The 22,529-nt window shown below is 43.4% G+C and overlaps 1 protein-coding gene across 1 annotated transcript in view; it reads right to left on the reverse strand.

Moving 5' to 3' along the window:
- Nucleotides 1–22,529, reverse strand: part of DSCAM (DS cell adhesion molecule) — a 600,899-nt gene that overhangs the window by 174,841 nt on the left and 403,529 nt on the right. Inside the window, exons 10-11 of the mRNA XM_040986640.1 lie at nt 11,501–11,620; nt 1,062–1,235 (exon numbers count right to left, since the gene is read on the reverse strand). Coding sequence (XP_040842574.1) covers nt 1,062–1,235; nt 11,501–11,620 — 294 coding nt within the window. The remainder of the gene's footprint in view (nt 1–1,061; nt 1,236–11,500; nt 11,621–22,529) is intronic.

The raw sequence follows: 22,529 nt of genomic DNA on the forward strand, positions 1-22,529 counted from the left end.
CAGCACCATGGTTTGTTTTCAGATTCCTGCAATTCAGTTCCTTCACATCACTGAATTTAGATGTCAAAAATTAGGCAATGAATATTCATAAAGCACGTGTCAAAACTACCCCTATTTCATGTGAGGACTTTCATCTGTTAGCCAACATGAAGATTTAGTAAATAGTTGAGTACTTCCATTGTTCTATTAAAAAATGTGCACTGCCTAAAATAAACTCTCAGTGAATTGGGTTGGAATGTAGGTTTTGTGTAGCTAGTCTTTAAACATCACCTCCTCTCAACACACACATGCACATCAGCAATGTTGTTCTAAATACAATTCTTTCCAAGTTATCAAAGCATCATTAAACTTTACAGAAGAAGCAGTTGATTAGGAGGACCAAGTCTTGCAATGAGAAACTCACAATCCCGCCAGCAGAAATCCCTACGGATGCACAACCCACTTGTGGTTAGCTGGCCACACACTTGTTGGCCAATGAGCAGAACTCTGTGAGAGCTAGGCCACTTCACGCTCTTCTCTTAGTAGTTCAGTGAGCTCCGTGAAAGCAGGGTTTTATTACAAGGTGACTGTTCCTATGAGGTAGACATGAAAGACCCCTAAGCAGATTGCTACACACTTACAGCTGTCTGGTTTTGGTATCAAGGGCTCAGGTGCCTGGCTGTATGAACAGTGTTAAACAGGAAAGCAAGGTAGCTTAAGAATAATCAAATGCATGCAAATAAGCCTCCTTAGAGAACGTGTGTGAGGTTAGACACTGGGCTTTCCCACAGTAAAATGAACAGGCTAGAAACATGGATGCTGAGAACAATCACATCCCTTTCTGCTTACCCACAGCCTGTGCTCAGGGTGGTAGGGATGACAAGTTGCCCACAAGAATGCACATGGCACTAGACCACAGACTGGGGAATCAACCACTGGGCCATCAACCACTGACTGGATGTTTGAACACCTCCTTCTGCTGTATACTTAGCTTTAAAATCTAAACAGGTATGCACAGGCACGGGGAAATCAAACACACCCCCAAAAGGCCAGTAAAGTGAAATAAAAGCATTCCTTCTTACTTTTCACCGTCAGGTACATGGACTTGCTGACATCCGCGCCCACATCGTTGCTGACCTTGCACAGGTAGTAACCGCTGTCTTCTTCCACCACGTGCTTGATCAGCAGGGACCCATTGCTGAGCACCTGGATCCGGCCGTTGAGGGCAATTGGCTGGAACTGGGGCACCCCAGCACCTAGGACAGGATAAGAAAGAGCAGGTGTGATGTAAATATGAAGAGCCATGGAGGGAGACCAGGAACGCAGGTTCACTGAGACTAACAAAGATGACGAGCCTCAGGGTTTTCTTCGTTCTTGCTGATGGAGAGGAGTACATATTTGAAAATGACAGTGCTTCAAACTCAGATAAAACAACGAGAGCTTACAGACTATTTCTACACAAAAAGTCAAATTTCATGAGTGTCAAGCAGATGATAAATATTCAAAGAGATCACAGTAGAATGATCAGAGCAGTAGTGTCTCTTGTGACACTTCATAATGTCCCTCTATTCCAAAGGACTTAGAATGGAAACAGTGTGTGCTCTGGGGACATGGCATTTGAAGTCCTCACTTACTACAGGCATCTGACACTGCCAAGAAAGCACAGATGCTGCAGAGCACTCACCTAAGTATGGTTTTATTTTGGCTAGAAGCCTGACTCACTGTGAATAGAAATTAATGTAAATAATAAGCTGGGTCATTGCACCTAGACACCACTTTCCTGGGAAAGCATGAATGGAAGGAGACTGACACAGCTATGCTGGGCTATGGTCCTAATGTGACATCAGCTGCAGGAAACTTGGTGAAGAAAACACTTTAGTTGATGTTCTGAGAGATGCCCGGAAATGTGGTAGGTGGGATTAATGTGCCACACTGCCTGCCTTCTCCTGGGAGCATTGTTGGAGCCAGGTGCAGGACCCAGAGTTGGAAGGCTCTCCCAAGGAGCCCCATGTTTCTGACTGGAGCCTGGAAGTCTGGGGAGTTGAAAGCTAAGCCTTCAGGTGGGGGGATCCTTTGATCTTCCCAGAGTGCCATCCACATGAGAGACCAGGGTGTGTTCTAGAAAGAAAATGCTGGTTCCTTGGCCCCAGACCTAACAGAGGAACTGAGTAGATTGGTCATCTCCACGTTCACCATTTAGGCAATCTAGGACATGGCATCCAAGGACACCAAAGGGAAGACACTCCCCCTGCTGTCTCCCACCCAGAGCTGACCATGTCCTTGCTGGTCCCACTGGGGTTCACGTGGTCAAGACAAAGGCTGTGCTTTCTCTTGCCTTGTTTCTGTTTCAAGTATTTTAGCAGCAGGATCTGCGCCCCATGAAGAGACAAAGGACATTGGAAACTCATCTAAAGGGACCTTTCCCAGTGAGCAACAAGCAGGATCCTACAGAACAGAACTGCTGGGAAGGGGACAGGGCATAGAGAAACCAGAATTAACAAACTCAATGGCTTCACTTCCACTAGGGCTGTAGAAAGTTGGGCGGCGGGGGCAGAGGGGTGGGTGGGATGCTACGTCCGTTCTGTGGATGAAAACAACAACACACAAAGAAATTGCTAATCATACTTTGAATGAGTGAAGAAGTTGAAGCCAAGATCAAGGTAAACTTATTCCTGATGAGTTGAAAGTCCTAAAAGGAGCCTGAGCTATACAGCTGACCCACCTGCGGCACAGGGCAAGTGGGCCTCCTAGGCAGAGAAACAGACGAGGATTGTCTCTCACTGTATCTTTTTTCTCTGTATCTCCTCTCTGTGTATCTGCCTTTCCAATAAAAATAAATAAATCTTTAAAAAAATAACCAGCCCACTCACGAGAACTACCTTCCAAGGGCAAGTTCCCAATGAACTTCAGACATCCCACTGGGTTCACTCGCCATCTGCTGCCCCTTAGCCCCCCAACACACCAACCATTAGCTGTGAAGTTCACATAGATTAGATGTGAATTTGGGGAACCAAGCCTTGTTCAATCCAAGACAAACACAGTGGTCAAAATTCCATGCAAAATGATGACTGCCAAGAAGAAAAAAATGTAATAGCAAAACATAATAGATGAAGCAATCAACAGAGCAGAATCCAAAGTGGCTTGAATGTTGAGGAACAGATTTACTCTAACGGGCTGTCTGTGTGGACAGATGGAAGGATTCAGATGAAATGAAGAAGCTATTAAAAAGAGAAAACTAGGCAAATAAGCCAGAAACGATGAAGGTAATATTTAACAATGAAAAGTCATACAAGCAGCCTGGATGCAACACAGGGAACAATTAGATGAACAGGAAGCATCTAAAGTGAAAAGAGACTGAAAACCTAGAGAAAAGTTTATCCCAAAGCTGCCAAAATAGCACCAGCTATCCTGACAGTGTGCAATTGTAGCCTCAATTATTTTAAACAAAGAAGTCATTAATATCACTAAATTTGGCTGAATTGGCCTTTAATAGAACTTAACACACAGAAGTGGCAGAATGCATCCTAGTTACAAGTGCCTAGGGAGCAAGTACTGCAATGGGCCAAATATCTATATACTGCCCATCCGACCCTAACACTTACGGTGTTGGAATTTTAGGTCCATGTGAACGGGATCAGTGTCCCTACAAAAGGCACCCTATGGAGCCACGCTATGGAGCATCCTCTCTCAGCTCTGTGGGGACACAAGAAGAACTTGCAGCTCATCCCCAAGAAACTGATCATCTCAGACTGAGTATCCAGAACTCTTGGAGACAAGTGTTTGCTGCTTACACCAATGCCATGTTGTAGAAGCTGCCAGAGTGGACTGAGGCAGTTGGCCCAAAGAGAATCCATCATGATAATAAATTTCAAGACCTTTATACAAAGATCACGGTGTATATTTCAGTTCCACAGCAAAACAAACAGGGACGAGTCTTCGGTACAGTGGTTAGGATGCTGCTTGGGAATGCCTGGACTTGACTTCCAGATATGCTTCACATTCCAACTTTCTACCCGGATACACCCTAGGAAGTGGCTGGTGCTAGCGCACGTTGTTGAATTCCTAACACCCATGTGGGAGACTCAGCTGCTGTGTGCACTGGAGGACTAAACCGGAAGTGAAGGACATTCTGTCTATATATAAATAAATAAATACATAATTTAAAAAACAAATGCCATTAATATATCATGAAAAAGTGATAAACATTTGAAAATTAAATGACACAAGGGTTTAGCAGAACTCATGAGTCAAAGAGAATACCAGAGATGTTAGAACAAAATATTTTGAACCAAATGAAAATGGAAAATTCCAAGAGATAAACTGTTGAGATGCAGCTAAAAGCTTAGATGGAAGTCTGAGCACTAAATGCTTATATTCAACTTTTTAAAAACTCACAAGTCAGTGACCTAAGCATCTACCTTAAGAAGCAGTTAGAGCACAAATTAAATCCAAGGATAGGATAAGGAAAAGAAAAAAATTAATAATCCTTGAAATCAATGAAACAGAAAATGGAACCAAAGTTACAGAATTCTAGCAAACCCAAAAGCTATTTCTTGAAAAGAACAATATGCAAATAAATGACAATATAGAAATAACTCTAGCTGAACTGAATAAGGCAAAAAGAATAATATGTAAATAATGAACAACTATAATGAGTCAATCACTCATTAAAAGAATAATACTAAAATATGATAACTTATTTGACAATTTAGATTGAATTTCTTGAATAGAATTACCAAAGGGCTTAGTGTCATGGCACAGGAATGGCAGCCTTCCCTGAAAATACCAGTTCACGTCCTGGCTGCTCCACTTACAATCCAGTTCCCTGCTAACTGGCCTGGGAACACACCTGAAGATGGTACAAGTGCTTGGGTCCCCCGCACTCTCATAGCAGACTTGGATGGAATTCTTTGGTTTACTGTGTTACAGCCTAGGCCATTGCAGCCATGTGGAAAGTGAACCAGTAAATTCAAGATTCTCTGTGTTCCCCTTCCAAATAAATGAAGTAAATACATTTTGGGGGGGGGGGGAAGAGAGACTAAATACTTGGACATTTAACCCAGGAACACCCAAGTTCAAGGCTGGGGGCAGAGTCCAACCTTCAGGAATTCAGGCAGAAAGATTAAGGAATCAGAATGTGGAGGACCAGAGAAACAAGGGGCATCCTTCTGGGTCCTCTGCCCCCATTTCATACAGAGTTGTTTTAATATGAAACTCCCTGCCTCTCTGGAAACTCTCACATAAGGGAGTGATTGGCCATTTATTCCAGTCCAGCGCTGTCCTTTGAACAGGCAACAAGTGATTTTCAATGTGAACCATCTTTTGACTACTGAGCTGGTGTGGTCTCACCAAGGAAGTCAGCAACTGATGTTGGAAGAACACAGATCTTAGAATTAACCTACTTGAGGCATTTGAGCTCATCCTTTCCATGCAGTGCTCTTGATATTGTGAGACATGTGTTTTGAGAACAATCGCAGCTAACCTTGTCACTGAGAGAAAAGGTGTAGGCAGCACAAATACGCGGTGTTCTATGGAAACGCCAGCGAAGGTCACCTGAGATGTTTGGCCTGGTGTGCGGAGAACAACCTCTATTTCTATCTGGAATAGGTCACCTTGCCTGGAAATGGATTATTGGTGTATCTGGCTTTATTCTTACAGATTTCTTAGGAATAAAATCAAGCTCCTGTTGGCTTCTATAAAGATTCCATGACTTGAGCTTTCTGTAGGCAGATGGACATCAAGCAGAAGAGGGGGATTTTGGATAAACTATTTACACACCAAACATTAGCAGGTCATGTGGAGACCCCAGAAGAGGAGATTAGGAAACTAGGATTTTGCATGAAGAGACCAAGAGCAATAAGAACAGAAGGAAATGGACATGGAGAAAGCCAACTTACAGAGCAACAGGCAGGACACTGAAAGATCACAGTGTAACTGGATCTTCTGTTACATCCTAGAGAGGGCAGGAAACAGGAGCTGCCCAGAACTCAACATAACTTCTTTTCTGGGAGAGAAGATGCAGACAACTGGTCAACAGTGGCAGAAAGAGCAGATTAAACTCTAGTCAGTGGCTAATGAACATTCACCATGGTTCACCACTGCAGACCAAATGAAAGGAAGCAATGCCATTGCTAACGAGCATAAAAATGATTTGAACAATTGGAAAGATTGGGTATTGGCAGGTAAGACTCAATAGCCCAAAGGTGCCAAAGCCACTCCCCCACTGCCACCACCGTGGTGCCTCACATGTTTATCACAAACCTCCACGTTTTCCAGAATAACGCTTTGGAATGTGAGAAGTTCAACCCAACACTAGTTTGAAAGAAGCTGACAAAAAACATTTATGAGGAAATAAAGCTGTTTTTGAAGAATAAAAATAGTGAAGGACATAAGTGTCTTGCAAGATATTTAAAAGTGTCAGAAGCAGAAAAATAACTGCTATGTCTGAGTGATGCTAAAGCAGGACCACTCTACAGCACCAGTTGTGCTTTTTTTTTTTTTAATTAGAAAAAGTTAGTTACTTATTCAATGGTTTGGGAAACACTGGTTAATCATAGCAGTCAACAATTAAGACATTAATATGATGACTGTGATAACAGCTAATCTGCATTGACTAATTGCTATGTGCTGGGCACTTTAAATACTGCCTTCTACGAAGTCTCTTTCTAAAGCATCATATTAATCCCCTTATTTTATCCATCTCACTTATGAGAAAGCTGCAGTTCATGCAAGCTAGGTAATATTTGTGCGACGATAAAGCCAAAACTGCTACTCATACTGTCTTCTCTTTGATGATCTTTCATGCCCTTTTTCTACTGTAATGTCGTCTACACTTAATGAAGCTTTGTATAAAAACAAAGGAATTTCTGATTTGGAAGTGGAAGCATAAACTGGTATTCTTTCTGTGAAGCTTACAGACGACAACGGGGGAAAGAAATGTGGAAAAATGTCAACTCTATTTATTGTGAAGTTAGGAAACAGCTAAGCGCTAAGAGGGGTACACAGCCGAAGAACAGTGTAGACCGAGCAGAGGTGTGTGCAGAAAGTAGAACCATGGCTGCACCTCGAAGACGTGGGTTACTGCTGAGAGTGACACCTGTGTCAACATGGGAGGTGTGCAGCATCTGAGCTGGGACAGGAGCTCCTCTGGACCTGACGTGAATTTTAAAGTTAGAGAAGCAGGGTTAAATGAAGAATCAGATACTTGTACAATGCAATCGCTTTTTCTGGATGCATCCATGAGCTCCAAATCATTATGCCATTTTCCTGAGAGACACTGGCAGAAACAATCACAGTGGAGACACCCACCTGCCAAGGACCATCTTCCCACTGCCTGCTGAACAAGCACCAGCTGGACTCTGAGGGCAGTGTGCTTAGCCACAGCACAGCATGAAACCTGCTTAGGGCTAAGAGTGAGCTGGTCAGAGAGCCAGGGAGTCCTTGAAAGAATTAGTTGTGGCTCACTTCTGAAAGCTCTCTGTAAGGAGCTGCCTCTGGAGATAAGGCAGCCCTCCCTTTCTCTTCATCTTGTCATGCTAATGTGAGAGTTGCCAGGGCCACTCAGAGGTCACCTGCTGAGGATGTGCACACATGCTAAGAGGAACAGAACTCTTCTCCAGACAGACGTTTGTTTCTGTGATGACTCAGGAGGGCTAGCTAAGACACCAAGGAGGTCCTATCGTTGGTGATGACTTCCCTGAGGCTGCAGGACACAACGTGGGTGAAGTAGGCTGGGCGCATGCTGTCATCCAGGTAGAGTCTAAGCATGCGACGTGTGGGGCAGGTGTTTGGCGCAGTGGTCAAACTATCGTGTGGGATATGCCATCCCATATTGGAGGGCATGGGTTCTCCTTTCAGGCTTCTTGTGATAACACCATGAGAGGTATTGCTGAAGGCTTAAATATCTGGGCCTAGCCACCCACCTGGGAGGCTCGGATTGTGCCCCTGGCTCCCAGTTTTGGACGCGCTCAGCCTTGCTTGCTTTGGACATTTGAGGAGTGAACTAGCATATGTATGCTTGCTCTCTCTCTTTTTGAAATAATTGTTTGAAAAATTAAAAAGTGAATCCTATAGATGTGGAGAGTAGAAAAATGGTTCCTGGAGGCTGAGGAGAGAGTAGGGATGTGAGAGAGAAATGTCAACCAACAGGTACAAAATTACAGATTCAAATGTCTCAAGTTCCTTTAAAACGATTTGTTTACTTGGAAGGCAGAGTAAACAGAGGGAGATGTCTCTCATTCACTGCTTCACTCCCCAAATAGCCTCAGTGGCCAGAGCTGGGTTGGGCTGAAGTCAGGAGCCAGGGGCTACTTCCAGGTCTTCTAGAGCCAGCCTCCACTGCTTTCCTAGGTGCATTAGCAGGGAGCTGGATCAGAAGTGGAACAAGCCGGGACTCGAACCAGCGTGTATATGGGATGCTGGCACTGCAAGTAGTGACTTTACACTGGTTCCAGTTATCGTTGTACTTTAGTTATCGTTGACTCTCGTCTGCTGTAACAACCTACCGTATATTTCAAAACAGCCAGTGGGAATCATCTTAAATGCTCTAATTGCAAAGAAATGATGATTCTTTCAGGCAGAGAAAGAACCAAAGACTGGTTTGATCATAACACAAGACATGCAAGTATTGAAATAGCCCACGTGTGTGTACATGTTTGTGTATCTATAATTATTCAATGTTAATCTAAAATAAAATAAAATAACCCTGGGCTATCTATTATCTATGTCCAGGCTCTACCTGCAAGTATAAACAAGACCTGTGGGTTCCTATTGCTGAAATGAACCTAAGTTAAGGCAGAATACGCTTGATGGTGTATTCACATGAATTCAACATCAACATATTCACAGTTGCAGCATAACATCTTGGTGACTGACAAGGATGTAACAGTAAGCCCAGATCAAGCGTATGACCAAAACGTTTAGGATTATCTTTGTGTATATACGGGTACGTAATTGCCTGAAAGGCTGGGAAAAAGTTTTTGTTTTTCCCATCTAATGATTATCTTTGGTTACCTGTGACTGATGCTATTTGGGGAAATGTAACTTATTTCAAACTTGCTTTAATCAGTTCTGTTTTTTTCTTTGATGATTTAACAGATACAAAAACTGCTGTAAACTTAACTTGCAAGTCATGGGTGGGAAGGAAGGGATCGTATGTCTGTAATATCCATGCCAGACACAGGAGGAGTTAACCTGTGTGCAGAACGGAAGGTAGAGCGGTGAGTGTGAAAATGGTATCGATCAAACCTTCCCCAAGAGGGAGACTGGAATAACCAAATAGAACATAGTATTTTACATACCACTAGTAAAACAGATATGCAAATATAGTCATATATTTTCACTTATCAGATTAAAAATAAGGATAGTGTAGTGGGCAAGGGAGCAGGAACACTTCCATACTTCCATCCTGTTGATGGCCAAAGTGCCCTTGATCAAGGCAGAACTGCAGCCCAACATGTGGCCATTCTAGTTACACCCTGGGACTGAACTTTCAAAAACAAAATATTGGGATGAGCACTTTTGGCTTAGTCGCTAAGATATCACTGAAGATGTCCACATTACACATTGAGGCGCCTGGGTCCCCTGCTTTGCTTTGGCTCCTCACTTATGTTCCTTCTAACACAGACACTGGGAGGCAGCAGGGTTGACCGCAATGTCTGGGAAGGCCTGGATTGAATTCCAAACGCTCAGACCTCCCCAGCCCAACTCCTACCTACCAATATGGACACCGGCTAGTGAAACAGGAGTGAAAGAGAGCTCTCTCTTGGTCTCTGTCTGTCTGTCTGTCTCTCTCCCCCTCCCTCCCTCCCTTTCTAATAAACAAATAAACATTAGGATAAAGAGAAATTCACAAAGATACTCAATGTCATAGTGTTTACACTGAGCAGAACTGGAAATGGGCCAAACCACATAACAGTGCACATTAAAAGTGGCTTGAAAGAAAATAAGTGCCAAGGAAAATGTTCACAGTACAAACAGGAATCATTTGGGAAACACATTACAAGGCAGCCCAAGTGTTTGGATCCTTGCCATATGAGGGATGCTCAGATGAGGCTGCCGGCTCCTGGACTCGGCTTAGCTCGGACCTGGACACTGCAGCCCTCTGGGGAGTGAACCGGTGAATGGAAGAGCTCCTCCTGTTTCCTCTTCTCTTTTTGTAAATGTGACTTTCAAAATAAATCTTATTTTAAAGAGAGAAACAAATATGGTAGTTTGTAACAAGTAAATATACAAATAATTCATATTTTTTAGGGGAAAAAAACATGATGATTGGTGAACATCACCAGTATAGGGAGTTTACAAAGTTTTGGGAAAAATTAAACCAAAAAATAAGCTTATTTTTATGCAAGACAACTTTTGAAATTTATGTATAGTTTTGTTTATCATTTGCAATTTTTTTCATGAAGATATCTTTTGAAGATCTCTCATTTTCAGCGCTTTCAAAATTTTTTCCTCTCATTTTTTTTTCTGAAACTGTCTGATGAATAAATTAATATGTTAAGATACCACAGCTGTGTTGTGGCACAGTGGGTTAAGCCACTGCCTGTAACATTGGCATCCCAGGCGGAAAGGAATCTTACCTGCTCCACTTCAGTTTAGTTCCCTGCTAATGTGCCTGGGAGAGCAGCAGAAGGTGGCCTTTGTATCTGCACTGCTGACACTCGGGTGGAATGCCTAAATCAAACTGCAGCTTCTTGGATTCGACCTGACTCAGCCTTTCCCCTTACTGTCTTTGGGGAGTGAACAAGTACATGGAAAACTTTCTCTCTCTCCCTCTCTTCACATACATAAAGTAAAGTAAATATTTAAAAAGAAAGATGCATACATGAGGAAAAGAAGAACTTCAAATATATTTGCAAATACAGTTAAGAAAACTTTGCTAAAGAAGACATCAATGTCCTGAGTGTTTATGGTTCCAGCATTAGTGCGCATGTTCATGTTACTGTTTATTTTCTGTTGCAGCATCATTTGAAGACATGTCGATTCTCCTCTGCCTGCAAAGTAGAAGCGTGGCTAGGAGTAGAACTTGGAAATATCAGCCACTCCGAATGGGACCGTTAGACAGGATGTGCTTGTCTCTAACAAGATCCTACAGGAAGATACGCAACTTATATATTCCAACGTAACTAGGTAACTAACTTTATTCAATTATTATATCACTTACAATTAAATATTGGGAAATAGTTTTCCAACAGGGCGTAGTTTTGACGCAGTCACACCTCCACATACTATGACTTTGAAGCAGACCCTGGCTATCCACAACAAGTGGGCACACACTCAGTTGCCCAGGTGCTGGATGAACCCATCAGGATAAGCTGCTTCCCCGGTTGCTCCTTCAAGTAGAAGTTAGTTAGCAAATGCTGCCCCGGTGTGACCAAAGGCACTGGGGTGGATGGCCATTGGTCCATTTTGGGGGCATGGATTTATGTGAGATAGGATGAGGTGTCCACTTGCGTGCACATCTCTGGAAGGACCTGAAGCATTTAAGCAAAGATCTCAAGTTCCCCCTGTGACCCCTTACCTTTAGAGAATTTCCACACAATGGTGGGTACAGGATAACCCTCAGCTGAGCAATTGAGGATGACAGCTTTGCCATAAATCCCATCCTGGTCCCGAGGTTGAACCACGAACTTGGGAGGCACTGCAACGAGAGAAGTTATCACAATCCATGTGAGCTGTGACTTTAAGAACCAGAGTAACTGCAACAAACTAAAAACTGTCAAGGACACTTCAGGGAGGGTGGGAACTTCATAAGTTGCACGAAATGTGTATTGTGAGAAAAAAATCATGTGAGGATTTCAAACATTTTTTGTAACAAAACAAACTCAATTTTTAATGTTATTTTTCCACGAAATGCTTGAAATGTAGGGTAGTCAGTACCATACGTAGGGAACCAGTGGTTGCAGTTGGTGTTCACAACTGTTCTTCCCCTCACCAATGGTAAAGGGAAATGTCTTTGTATTGGGGGGAAAGCTTGCCCCTGGAGTGTGGCGTTTGATTAAACCAGGGCAATGTGACATTTGCGTCTGATTTGTGTTCGCTGAGATCTTCAGAAGTTCAATTAAGGGAAAATAGAATCACCATCACCACGGAAAGAACAAATTAAACATATGTTTGTTCGTCAAGTAGTGATTATCAAGGACAAGTATTTCTGTCAGGTACAAACTGTTCAAAAGCACTTAACGTCTATTTTTCCTCTTATTGGACATAAAGAAGAATTAACAGGTACTTTGTAAAAGCAATGCTGAACATTGCATGGCATTGGAGTCTTTCCAGATATCTGACAAGGACACAAAAAACCTTCATTCCTGATTACAGTACCATTCCAAGCCAAAGGAGCACGATGACAAAGACCAGTTGAAGTTAGGGGGCATGAAGAACTTACAGTGCACCTGACACACCTGGGAGATTAAGTAACTGCTCATCCGGGGAACTTTGTCAGGTGCCAAGATCTATTTCTAAACAAAATGCACCTGCCAACAGGAAGCACTTACTTTGACATCAGCTACAATAACCTCAAGAGTCTTCAGGTCTTAAAGAGAAGACACACATTCCAGAAAGGGAGACTTCTGAAGCAGTTGTAAACCCTGGGTCTTTGCCAGTACACATTAGAACTACATTATGGGGACTTGAACAGGCAGCAGCAGATTATCCAAGAGGAGATAGACCACATTCCCATATATTACATCCTCAGCCAATCAATGCTCTCTCTTCCCTCTCAATAGTTTTTGATAAGGCTAACATTGCCTGCCTTGTAATATCTGGAATTCTCTGTTATGAGATAGAAGTGTGGGGCTGTTGACTGCCAACAGAGGGCTACTGCAACTACCGTACATAATGCACTCTGGGGAAAGTTTGGTTCTGAATCAGAAAGGAATTGAGAATCATGTGAAAACAGGTAAGAGCCATCGTGAAAGTCAGTTTGGCCATAAAAATAATCAAGGAGGGGCGAATACTATGGCATTTGCAGAAAGTAGCTGCAGAGGGAGCCACTGCTATGTTTCTGGAGAAGAAATTGCTTCTAATTTTCCATCCCAGTTTTTTATAGAAAGTGTTACACATGGGCATTCTAGGCACAGAGAGATGAGGGCCAACGCCTCCCTTGGCCTCTAGTTCCACCACTTCCTGCAGAATAATCTTCTGCAAGTTATGAAGTGTCTCTTGGCCTCATTTTCCTTATGTGCAAACTGGGAATCATTACACTCCTGATTTCCTAGGGCTAGTGTAACATTCGAAAGAACTGAGATGAAAAAGTCTTCAGGACAGCGGTTGGGAGGCACTAAGGGGTGGGGAGTAAGGGTCAATTCAGTAAATGTAAATGGATCTGGATTTGACAAACCTCTAATGAGCAAAGTTCTCAGATTGAAAATGAAATATGTAATTCACACATCCAATGAGTCCCTGGGATGTTGCTTACCTGGTAACTAGTTCTATTGAATGTAGTTGCTGTTCTTAGGCATACATATTCAATATAATTCAAATATACTTAAAAGAAAATAATAAGGGATGGGCTTTTATGCTGATGTTATTTCTAGGAAAACTGATAGATATTACACAGAAGGTAGATTGCAAAGTTTGCAAAATCGTGTCAGAATCAATTTTCCTGCTATGAAAAGCAAATTTTCAGGCAACTACATTCTATACTCAGTATGTCCCAATCAGAACAAGTGATTGCCTGTCCAATATGCAAGCTGCTCTAATTGATTCCCTCAGTTTGGTTCAAATCCAAAGTGATGTAACTTAAACTGATGTAAGACATGTGTGTGAGGAATATCTGCTGACATCTAACTATGAGGTCATAGTGATGGAAATGACCCCTAAATGATTTTATTGGTTCTGCTGTGTCACTGCTGGAATCTGTCCCAGACAGGGAGGTGAGAAGCCAAGTACAAATGTTCCTTCCTTTAGATATTTACCTCTTCAGAGACCCACATTGGTCCACATCCACATGAAAGTCTAAGAAGCTTCAGAATCAAGTGAACTGCTGAACTCTGGTAAGACTCAGGGACTAATGGTTAGCTCAGTTATTTGGCTTAAATTTGTATGTCATGCAAGTTGAGATCACCTTGAAAAATGTTACTGAGTTAGCCAATTCTGACACCTTCTGTAAGAGAAAGAGCTCTAGATCAGACAATTTCCCTTTAAAAATTTGACAGAAGACTGTCAAGAACTCCAGCATCCAAGGGGGTTCTTACCATGTGTCAGCAGTTGAATAGATTATTTTTGTCAGAATAAACTTTGGAGTTGGCAGAATAGTTCTGCACTTAGGAGCAATGCTTCTACCAAGTCAAGTATACCCGAGACAAAATCCACTCATATCCTGTGCCGGCATCATCACGCATGCCTTGAATTTTGTCTGGCAAGGGTAGAGGAAGTGGATCACTGGGAGAAGTTTGTTAACAAAGTACATTTTCCTGGCCCACGTAGAAACTAAGATATAAGACCTTTGGGGTTTGCTATCACACTGAAATATAATTAATACCAGATAAGACTGAAAATTCAGAGGATTAAAAAAAAAACCACCAAAGAATCCATGCTTAATTTGCCATTTTCATATCCTCTAAGCACTGAGAATAGTGAATATCTCTAGGGACAGAAAAGTCTCTATTCTTAAGTGAATGACAGTTTATTAAAGGTGGTGAGGCTCTTTGTGAAAGAATTGACTATTGCCCGATGCAGAAGTAGTTTTTTTTTTTTTCCTGCAAAGATATTGTTCTGAGTAAAGCAGGATTCCCCCGCTGAGTCATTCAGTAATAAAAGTGAACAATTGCCGAGTACCCAGTGTGTTGCAGGTACAATGGGTCACCTCCTTTGCCCCCTCCTAGAATTCTCTGAAAGATAATTCTTATTTTTCTTGCTTATTAGAAAGGATTTCCTACTGCTAAGCACTCTCGCTTCTCAGGGTCTCTTCTTTAACCCGGTTCACCTTTTACTCAATGTACCTCCCGAGTGTTGTAGCCTATTCTCACCATGCTGATGGCTTTCATCTTTCCTTTATGTATAGGCCACCAAGTCTCACAGATAACTAGACATTTCATAACAGACTCAAGCCTCCAAAATGGTGCTTGTTTCATCCAAGTCCGTTAGAAGGATCACTCCTATCCTGCGATTGCATCTCATGGTATTGAGTGTTGATGAGCTTTCCTTGAAAACCTATCACACAATCTTTAGTTCTCTTACCTCTGTCCTCATATTCTGGACACACGTGGGTTTCAGCACCACGAGGCAGGACAGCTCCACACTATTTGCTTGGATATTGTACCAAGCAGAGTTAAAGTGGGCTCCCTTCTTCCCTCCCTCACCCTCCTCCCCTCTTTCTTCAATGTCTCAACTATTCTCTGTCATCAGGAATCGTTTCTCATTGTCACTAGTGCAATCCAGAAACAGAATACAACTGTCCGTCAATGAAGGAGAGGAGTCAGGTACAACAACTCTGCTTTTCTATCCCACAACCCAGTGGGACATCTCAAAGCAGGCGTCATGGCTGTGCTTCTCACACATTAGCAGCCTCAGGACCACCTGGAGAGCTGACATAAGCACCCACCTCTGAGTCTGCTCCACAGGAACTTTGACCCAGAATTATGCTGTGGGATCCATCCTACTTTGAAACCCACTGTTCTGTGGGATGCCCCTGGCTGCTCTCTGCAGGAATGAAGAAGCCCTGGCTGTCTTATAGCAGTAATTCAGTCATGAAAGCACTGCTTACAGTGCCCCCCCTTCATGATCAAATTTCTTCCAATTCTGTTATTCTGAGATTGAGAAATTAGATCCTAGATAAGTGATCTGTAGGCAACTTTGACCTTCACAATCAGTTCTCAAGGGAGCACAAGTTAGGACACACTAAATACAGTCTCCATGTGGATTTCTCAAAAAGACCCCCAAGTCCCCATTGTGCCACCAGAATCCATTCTCTGCGTAGTACTCTAATGGATCCTTCTAGACCATGTGGACCCTCCCATACACACTGTCATGTGTTCCCACATTCCGCTGGCATAATCCAGACTCCTGCAATATTTTGAAGGCTTCTAGTGACTTGACTTCTTGATCACTAGTTTCATCTCTTCCCATTCCCCTCTTGCAGGTTTTACCCTCCATGATCCTAAACTCTCGGCTCTTCTCCAGACTCTGGGTTACTCTTGTCATTGGATCACCAACCTGCTTCCCTCCCTCTGATTGCCAACCTCTCAGCTGAAAAGCCCACTTGGCCTGGGATGCTCTCCTGATGCTGTGGCTGTGATTGGTGCTTCTCTGATCCTATTCTTGTTCTGTGCTAACCTGTTTCACCCAGGTCTGGCATTGCATGTTCAATTGCCCATATTCCACATGAAGCCAGGAGAGTGAGAACCATTCCTTTCTCCCAGGACATGTTTCACTGCTAAAGCAGAGAGGCTCCAGAATGCCCTTGTTGAATGGGTAAGTCATTAAATGGCACAAATCCCACAGGTTTACAGAATAGAAAAACAGAGCATAACTCCGAACAGGGGCCCTCCCACAACCCCAGTGTTGTTCTTTAACAAGACGAGATTAGCAGAAGCATCATCTGAGAGAGGCCAACAGAGAGTTACCTGAGATCCACAGCTGCAATGGAGGGACGTGCATCTGGGCCACCTCCTGAGTGTGGTCTGGGTGTGTAATTCTCTAAGGTTACTGTTTCCATTCTTAATATATTTACATAGTGACTTCTTATTTGTTACAACACTTCAGTGATTTATAATAAGCATACTTGCAAAAATAGTTGGTTTTCCAATGGAGTGCTTCTTCCCATAGGGAGTGAGGAGTGATTAAGGAGATGGAGAAATGGCTTCAACCAATAGTTACAGCACATTCTCTAGAGGCAATGGAAGTCATTTCCCACACATTTCTCTGAGTCACAATTACACAATTACATGCACAATTACCCAGCAGTCTTTTCTCTCCCCGAAGGAAACATGAGTGCTGTAAATATTTATAGTCTACATTATTTATTCATTCTCAAATACTCAACTCCTGTCACGGGGACCACATAGGCTATCTTCAGCCTCCAAGGAGTTTCTTGGAGAAAGTTTGCTTCCAGCGTTGCCTTAAATTAGGTTTGTTTAAAATTCAGAGATCTTTGGCTTGATCTGTTTAATTATCTATTTAATTGTTGTTATTAAGTCAGGGACAGTAAGTTTCTAATGGGACAAGCAGGCTTCTCTCCTGAGATGTAGCACAGTGTTTTATTGTTGGAATCGTTGGTTTTTAAGTTTCTGTGGACATAAGAGTTTTCCTAGCAATGAATGAGGTGGGGCAGGAATTCACTTTTAAATAAGGCAAAATAATCTGGAAACTATCATCTGCAGGGTGGTGGGGAGGCATTGAGATAAATACTCCCATTCTCCACTTGATGGCTTGTACTATAGATGGTGAGTGGTCAGAATCTACATGGGCTTCCATGTAGGCCACTGGACACTAACATTCAATGTTTTCCTACCACTGAGAGAATAGGTCCCTGCCTTTTGCTCATCCTTTGGGGTCCCATGCCATCTTACACAACAGTGAATACACCAGTCTTATTGCTATCTTTGAATACACAAAAGCCTTCCTGATCCAGAGTCTGTGTGTTTTTCTCTCTGTTTAAAACTCACTTCTGGAGGGGAGGAAGATGGCCGACGTAGGAGGAAGGCTGTGAGTGAGCGTCTAGTGAGAGAGGGATAGAACGCTACAGAAGCAGCAAAGAGGAACAGCAGGGAACCGCAGGGAGAGGTCCGTGAAGCTCCCTGGGACAGTGTGGAGCCAAAAAGATCCACACAACTCGGAAGAACAACGAAAACGGAGCAGGGCAAAGGCAGAGAAACCGACATCCCACGCCAGACCTGCTGAGTCACTTTTGAAAACGGCCTGACGGGAGACGCGGCCAGCTCGGAGGCGGGGAGATCAGGGGGATCGTCCCCGGCGGGAGGCCCTCAACAGCGGCGGCCGGACGTTTGGTGAGCAGGGGGGGGGGGGGGTTGACGGGGCAGCCTTCACATTCCTCGACCCCTGCTGAGGTTACAGCCTCTGAGATCGCGGGGCAGGCAGCCTGAAACTGTCCGGTCTTGGCCTTGGGAACTACGCTCAGTCGTGTTGGTGGCTGAAGGGGCCCCGGGAAGGCGCCTCGGTTGTTCTTGCGCTGAGGGGGCCAGTGCGTCTCGGTGCGCAGAGACAGCTGGCAAGGGTCTGGAGTCCCCCACACCCCGCCTGGTGGAGGACCGGGAGGACTCTGAACGCTGCACCGAGCAGGACTGGGCGGCCCCGCCTGCAGCAGCCGCCTCCGAGGCGCAGGTGTCAGGTGTCAGGAGACCTCTGAGACTTGGGAAGTGTAGCGCTGTGTGTCCCTGACACGCAGGTACCACTCCCATAGAGTGAACTGCTCACTCCTCGCCTCCCACCCTGCAGTTCTGAGTGTGGGCGACCCACCAGGAGAGCTCTGAAAACTCCAGCACCATACTCACACGGTGCGAACCTGCCGTGAAGTCATTATAACAGGGCGCCTGGGCCACTCCTCCGCTAAGGGCCTGTGTGGGGGAGCCACACGGGAGCAGGGGCTCTGAACACCCACACACCACGAGTGGTGGATTCACTGCACAAGAGCCACGCCTGGAAAGTGCCTCACCCACAGTCCCGTGTGTGGGAGACGCACCAGGTGGGCTCTGAAAGACCCTGCAGTCCCTGACACGGAGAACGCAGGGAGAAAGCACATAAAACCTTCTAAGCCCTGTGGATTCCCGTGCAGGGGGCACACCCAGAGAGCGCCTCCATCCCTCCACGCCCTGGGGTGTCACACCTGTAGAAGAGGTGCCCAGAGTGTGCCTGGAATCCACTGGGCCCCCAAGGTGGTGCTCTACAGCCCCGGGCCCTGAGAACGCACCAACGGTGCCTTGAAAACTACCACGCCTGGCAACACCACGCCTGCAGGCTCCAATCTCTACAGGAAAGCACCTGACGGCCCCTCAACACACGGGTCCATTTGCCCCACCAGAATACACCAACGCAATGGGAAAAACCACCAGAAAGAGTTGTGCTCCAGATGAAAGAGCCAGCACCCCACCAAACAAGGGCCAAAAGCCATTATCAATATCGACGATACGAGATGAAGACATGGACGTGTTACCAGCAAAGGAATTGATGAAAATAATGCTAAAATTTCTCAGAGACGTGGACACAAAGCTGGAAGACTTCCAGAACCGCATAATCACCGAAATACAACAAATCAAAACCAAACTGGATGCCCAAGATAATAAGATTGAAAGCCTCATCAACAGAATAAATGCGGCAGAGGAAAGGATCTCTGACACAGAAGACACACAAAATGAAGGTGTCCAGCGAATTAAACAGCTGGAGACAAACCTCAGCAAAACTAATAAAATGATGCAAGAGATGAAAGATTACCTTAGAAAATTGAATATTCGGATCATCGGCCTCCCCGAGGGAGTAGAAAGAGAATCTGGGATGCAAGCAGTGCTTGATGAAATTATACAGGAAAACTTCCAAAACACTTGGAACACGAATCCACCCCGCATACAGGATGGACAGAGAACTCCCAACAGATATGATCCAAAGAGATCTTCACCCAGACACACGGTGCTCAAGTTCTACTCCAATGAAGACAAAGAAGGAATCCTGAGACAAGTACGAAGTAGAGAAAAGATCACATACAGGGGAAAACCCATCAGAATCACTGCTGACTTCTCCGAAGAGACCCTACAAGCAAGGAGAGAATGGACAAAGATCTTCCAAGTCCTGAAACAAAACAACTGTCAACCAAAAATAATCTACCCAGCAAAGATCTCATTTGTATATGAGAACGAAATCAGATACTTCAATAGCAAAGAAAAACTAGAAGAATATGTCTACACAAAACCAGCTCTGCAAAGTCTCCTTAGAAATGCGCTAGTCCCGGACAAAAAGGAGGCAAATCACAAACAAAGTTGGCAAATAAGAAGGTCTCCAAACTAAAGGCCACACGAACAAGACAATTACATAGGCAACAACACACACACAACACAATCACATGGCAGGACAAAATTGCAACCTCTCAATTTTAACTCTCAACACAAATGGTCTAAATTCACCAATCAAAAGACAGAGATTAATAGAATGGATCATCAAACAAGACCCAACCATCTGTTGCCTACAAGAAACGCATCTAACCAGAAAGGATGCAAAGAAACTGAAAGTGAAGGGATGGAAAAAGATATTTCACGCCAATAGACGAGAAAAAAAAGCTGGGGTAGCTATCCTAATTTCAGACGAGATAGATTTCATTCTAACTAACATCAAAAGAGACAGGGAAGGCCATTTTATACTGGTGAAAGGAAAGATCCATCAAGAAGCAATCACCATCATTAATGTTTATGCACCGAATCTTAATGCACCTACTTACGTAAAGCAATTACTTACAGACTTAAGGGAAGACATAGACACCCGCACAATTCTTGTAGGCGATCTCAACACACCTCTAACAACAATGGACCGGTCTACGAAACAAAAACTCAACAAAGAAACAACAGAGCTCACACAAACAATAGAACAACTGGACTTAGTAGACATATATAGAACTTTTTATCCTAAGGCCACAGACTATACCTTCTTCTCAGCGGTGCATGGCACCTTCTCCAGAATCGACCACATGATAGGACATAAAGCGAATCTAAACAACTTCCAAAACATTAGTATCATACCATGTACCCTCTCAGACTACCACGGGATGAAACTGGAAATCAACAACTCAAAACTCCCCAGGAAGTATAGGCACTCTTGGAAATTGAACAATATGCTATTAAACGAACAATGGGTCAGAGAAGAAATTAAAGATGAGATCAAAAAATTTATGGAAACCAATGAAAACTCTGATACAACATTCCAAAACTTGTGGGACACTGCCAAAGCAGTGCTACGAGGTAGATTCATCGCAATCGGAGCGCATGTCAAGGCCCAAGAAAGACGCCAAATACAGGAACTAACCTCACACCTCCAGGATCTGGAAAAACAGCAGCAGAAGAGTCCCACGCACAATAGGAAACAAGAAATCATCAAAACAAGGGAGGAGATAAACCAAATAGAAATCAAAAAAACTATACATAAAATCAACAAATCAAAAAGTTGGTTTTTTGAGAAAATAAACAAAATAGACACTCCACTGGCCCGATTGACCAAAAAAAAAAAACAAGAGAAAGTGAGAATCAATAGCATTAAAGATGAAAAAGGCAACATAACAACAGACACTGCAATCATTAAGAAAATAATTAGAAATTACTACAAAGAACTGTACTCCCACAAATTTGAGGACCACCAAGAAATAGAAAAGTTCTTGGACTCCCACCACCTACCAAAACTCAGTCCGGAGGCAACTGCAGAATTAAATAAACCCATAACCGAGGTAGAGATTGAAACAGTCATCAAGGATCTCCCAACGAAAAAAAGCCCAGGCCCAGATGGCTTCACTACAGAATTCTACAAAACATTCCGAACAGAACTAACCCCAATCCTCTACAAGCTCTTCAAAACAATAGAGGAGGAAGCAACCCTCCCAAACTCATTCTATGAAGCCAACATCACCTTAATCCCAAAACCGGACAGAGAACCATCAGAGAAGGAAAACTACAGACCTATTTCTCTGATGAACATTGATGCTAAAATTCTGAACAAAATCCTAGCCAATAGAATTCAAAAAATCATCAGACAGATCATTCATCCGGATCAAGTAGGATTCATCCCTGGAATGCAGGGATGGTTCAATATTCGGAAATCCATAAATGTTATAAACCATATCCAAAAACTGCAAAACAAGAACCACATAATAGTTTCAATAGATGCAGAAAAAGCCTTCGACAAAATCCAACACCTCTTCATGCTAAAAACTCTAGCCAAAGTAGGCATAGACGGGAAAATCCACAACATAATCAAAGCAATTTATGAAAAACCCAACGCCAGTATCATACTGAATGGAGAAAAGCTAGAACCCTTCCCACTGCGATCTGGAACAAGACAAGGGTGCCCGCTATCACCACTGCTATTCAACATAGTCCTAGAGGTACTTGCAGAGGCCGTAAGACAAGAAAAAGAAATCAAAGGCATACATATAGGAAACGAAGAAGTCAAGCTTTCACTATATGCAGATGACATAATCCTATACATAGAAAAACCAGGAGACTCAATACAGAAACTGCTAGAACTTATACGAGAGTTTGGCAGAGTGGCGGGGTACAAAATTAAGGAACGAAAATCAACAGCCATAGTGTACGCAAATAACACCAAGATGGAAGAAAATCTAACCAACAGGATACCATTCAAAATAGCTGAGAGAAGTATGAAGTATTTGGGAATAAATCTAACCAAAAGCGTAGGAGACCTATTCGAAGAAAACTACAAACTATTTAAAAAGGAAATTGAACAAAACCTCAAAAGATGGAACAACATCCCGTGCTCCTGGATAGGCAAAATCAATATCATTAAAATGTCTATACTGCCACAAGCAATATACATTTTCAATGCAATTCCAATCAAATTGCCCAAAACATTCTTCACGGAACTGGATACAATGATTCAAA

This window comes from Ochotona curzoniae, unplaced genomic scaffold (genome assembly GCF_017591425.1).
Source record: "Ochotona curzoniae isolate NIBS_2020 unplaced genomic scaffold, NIBS_Ocur_1.0 contig_4516, whole genome shotgun sequence".
NCBI lineage: Eukaryota > Metazoa > Chordata > Mammalia > Lagomorpha > Ochotonidae > Ochotona > Ochotona curzoniae.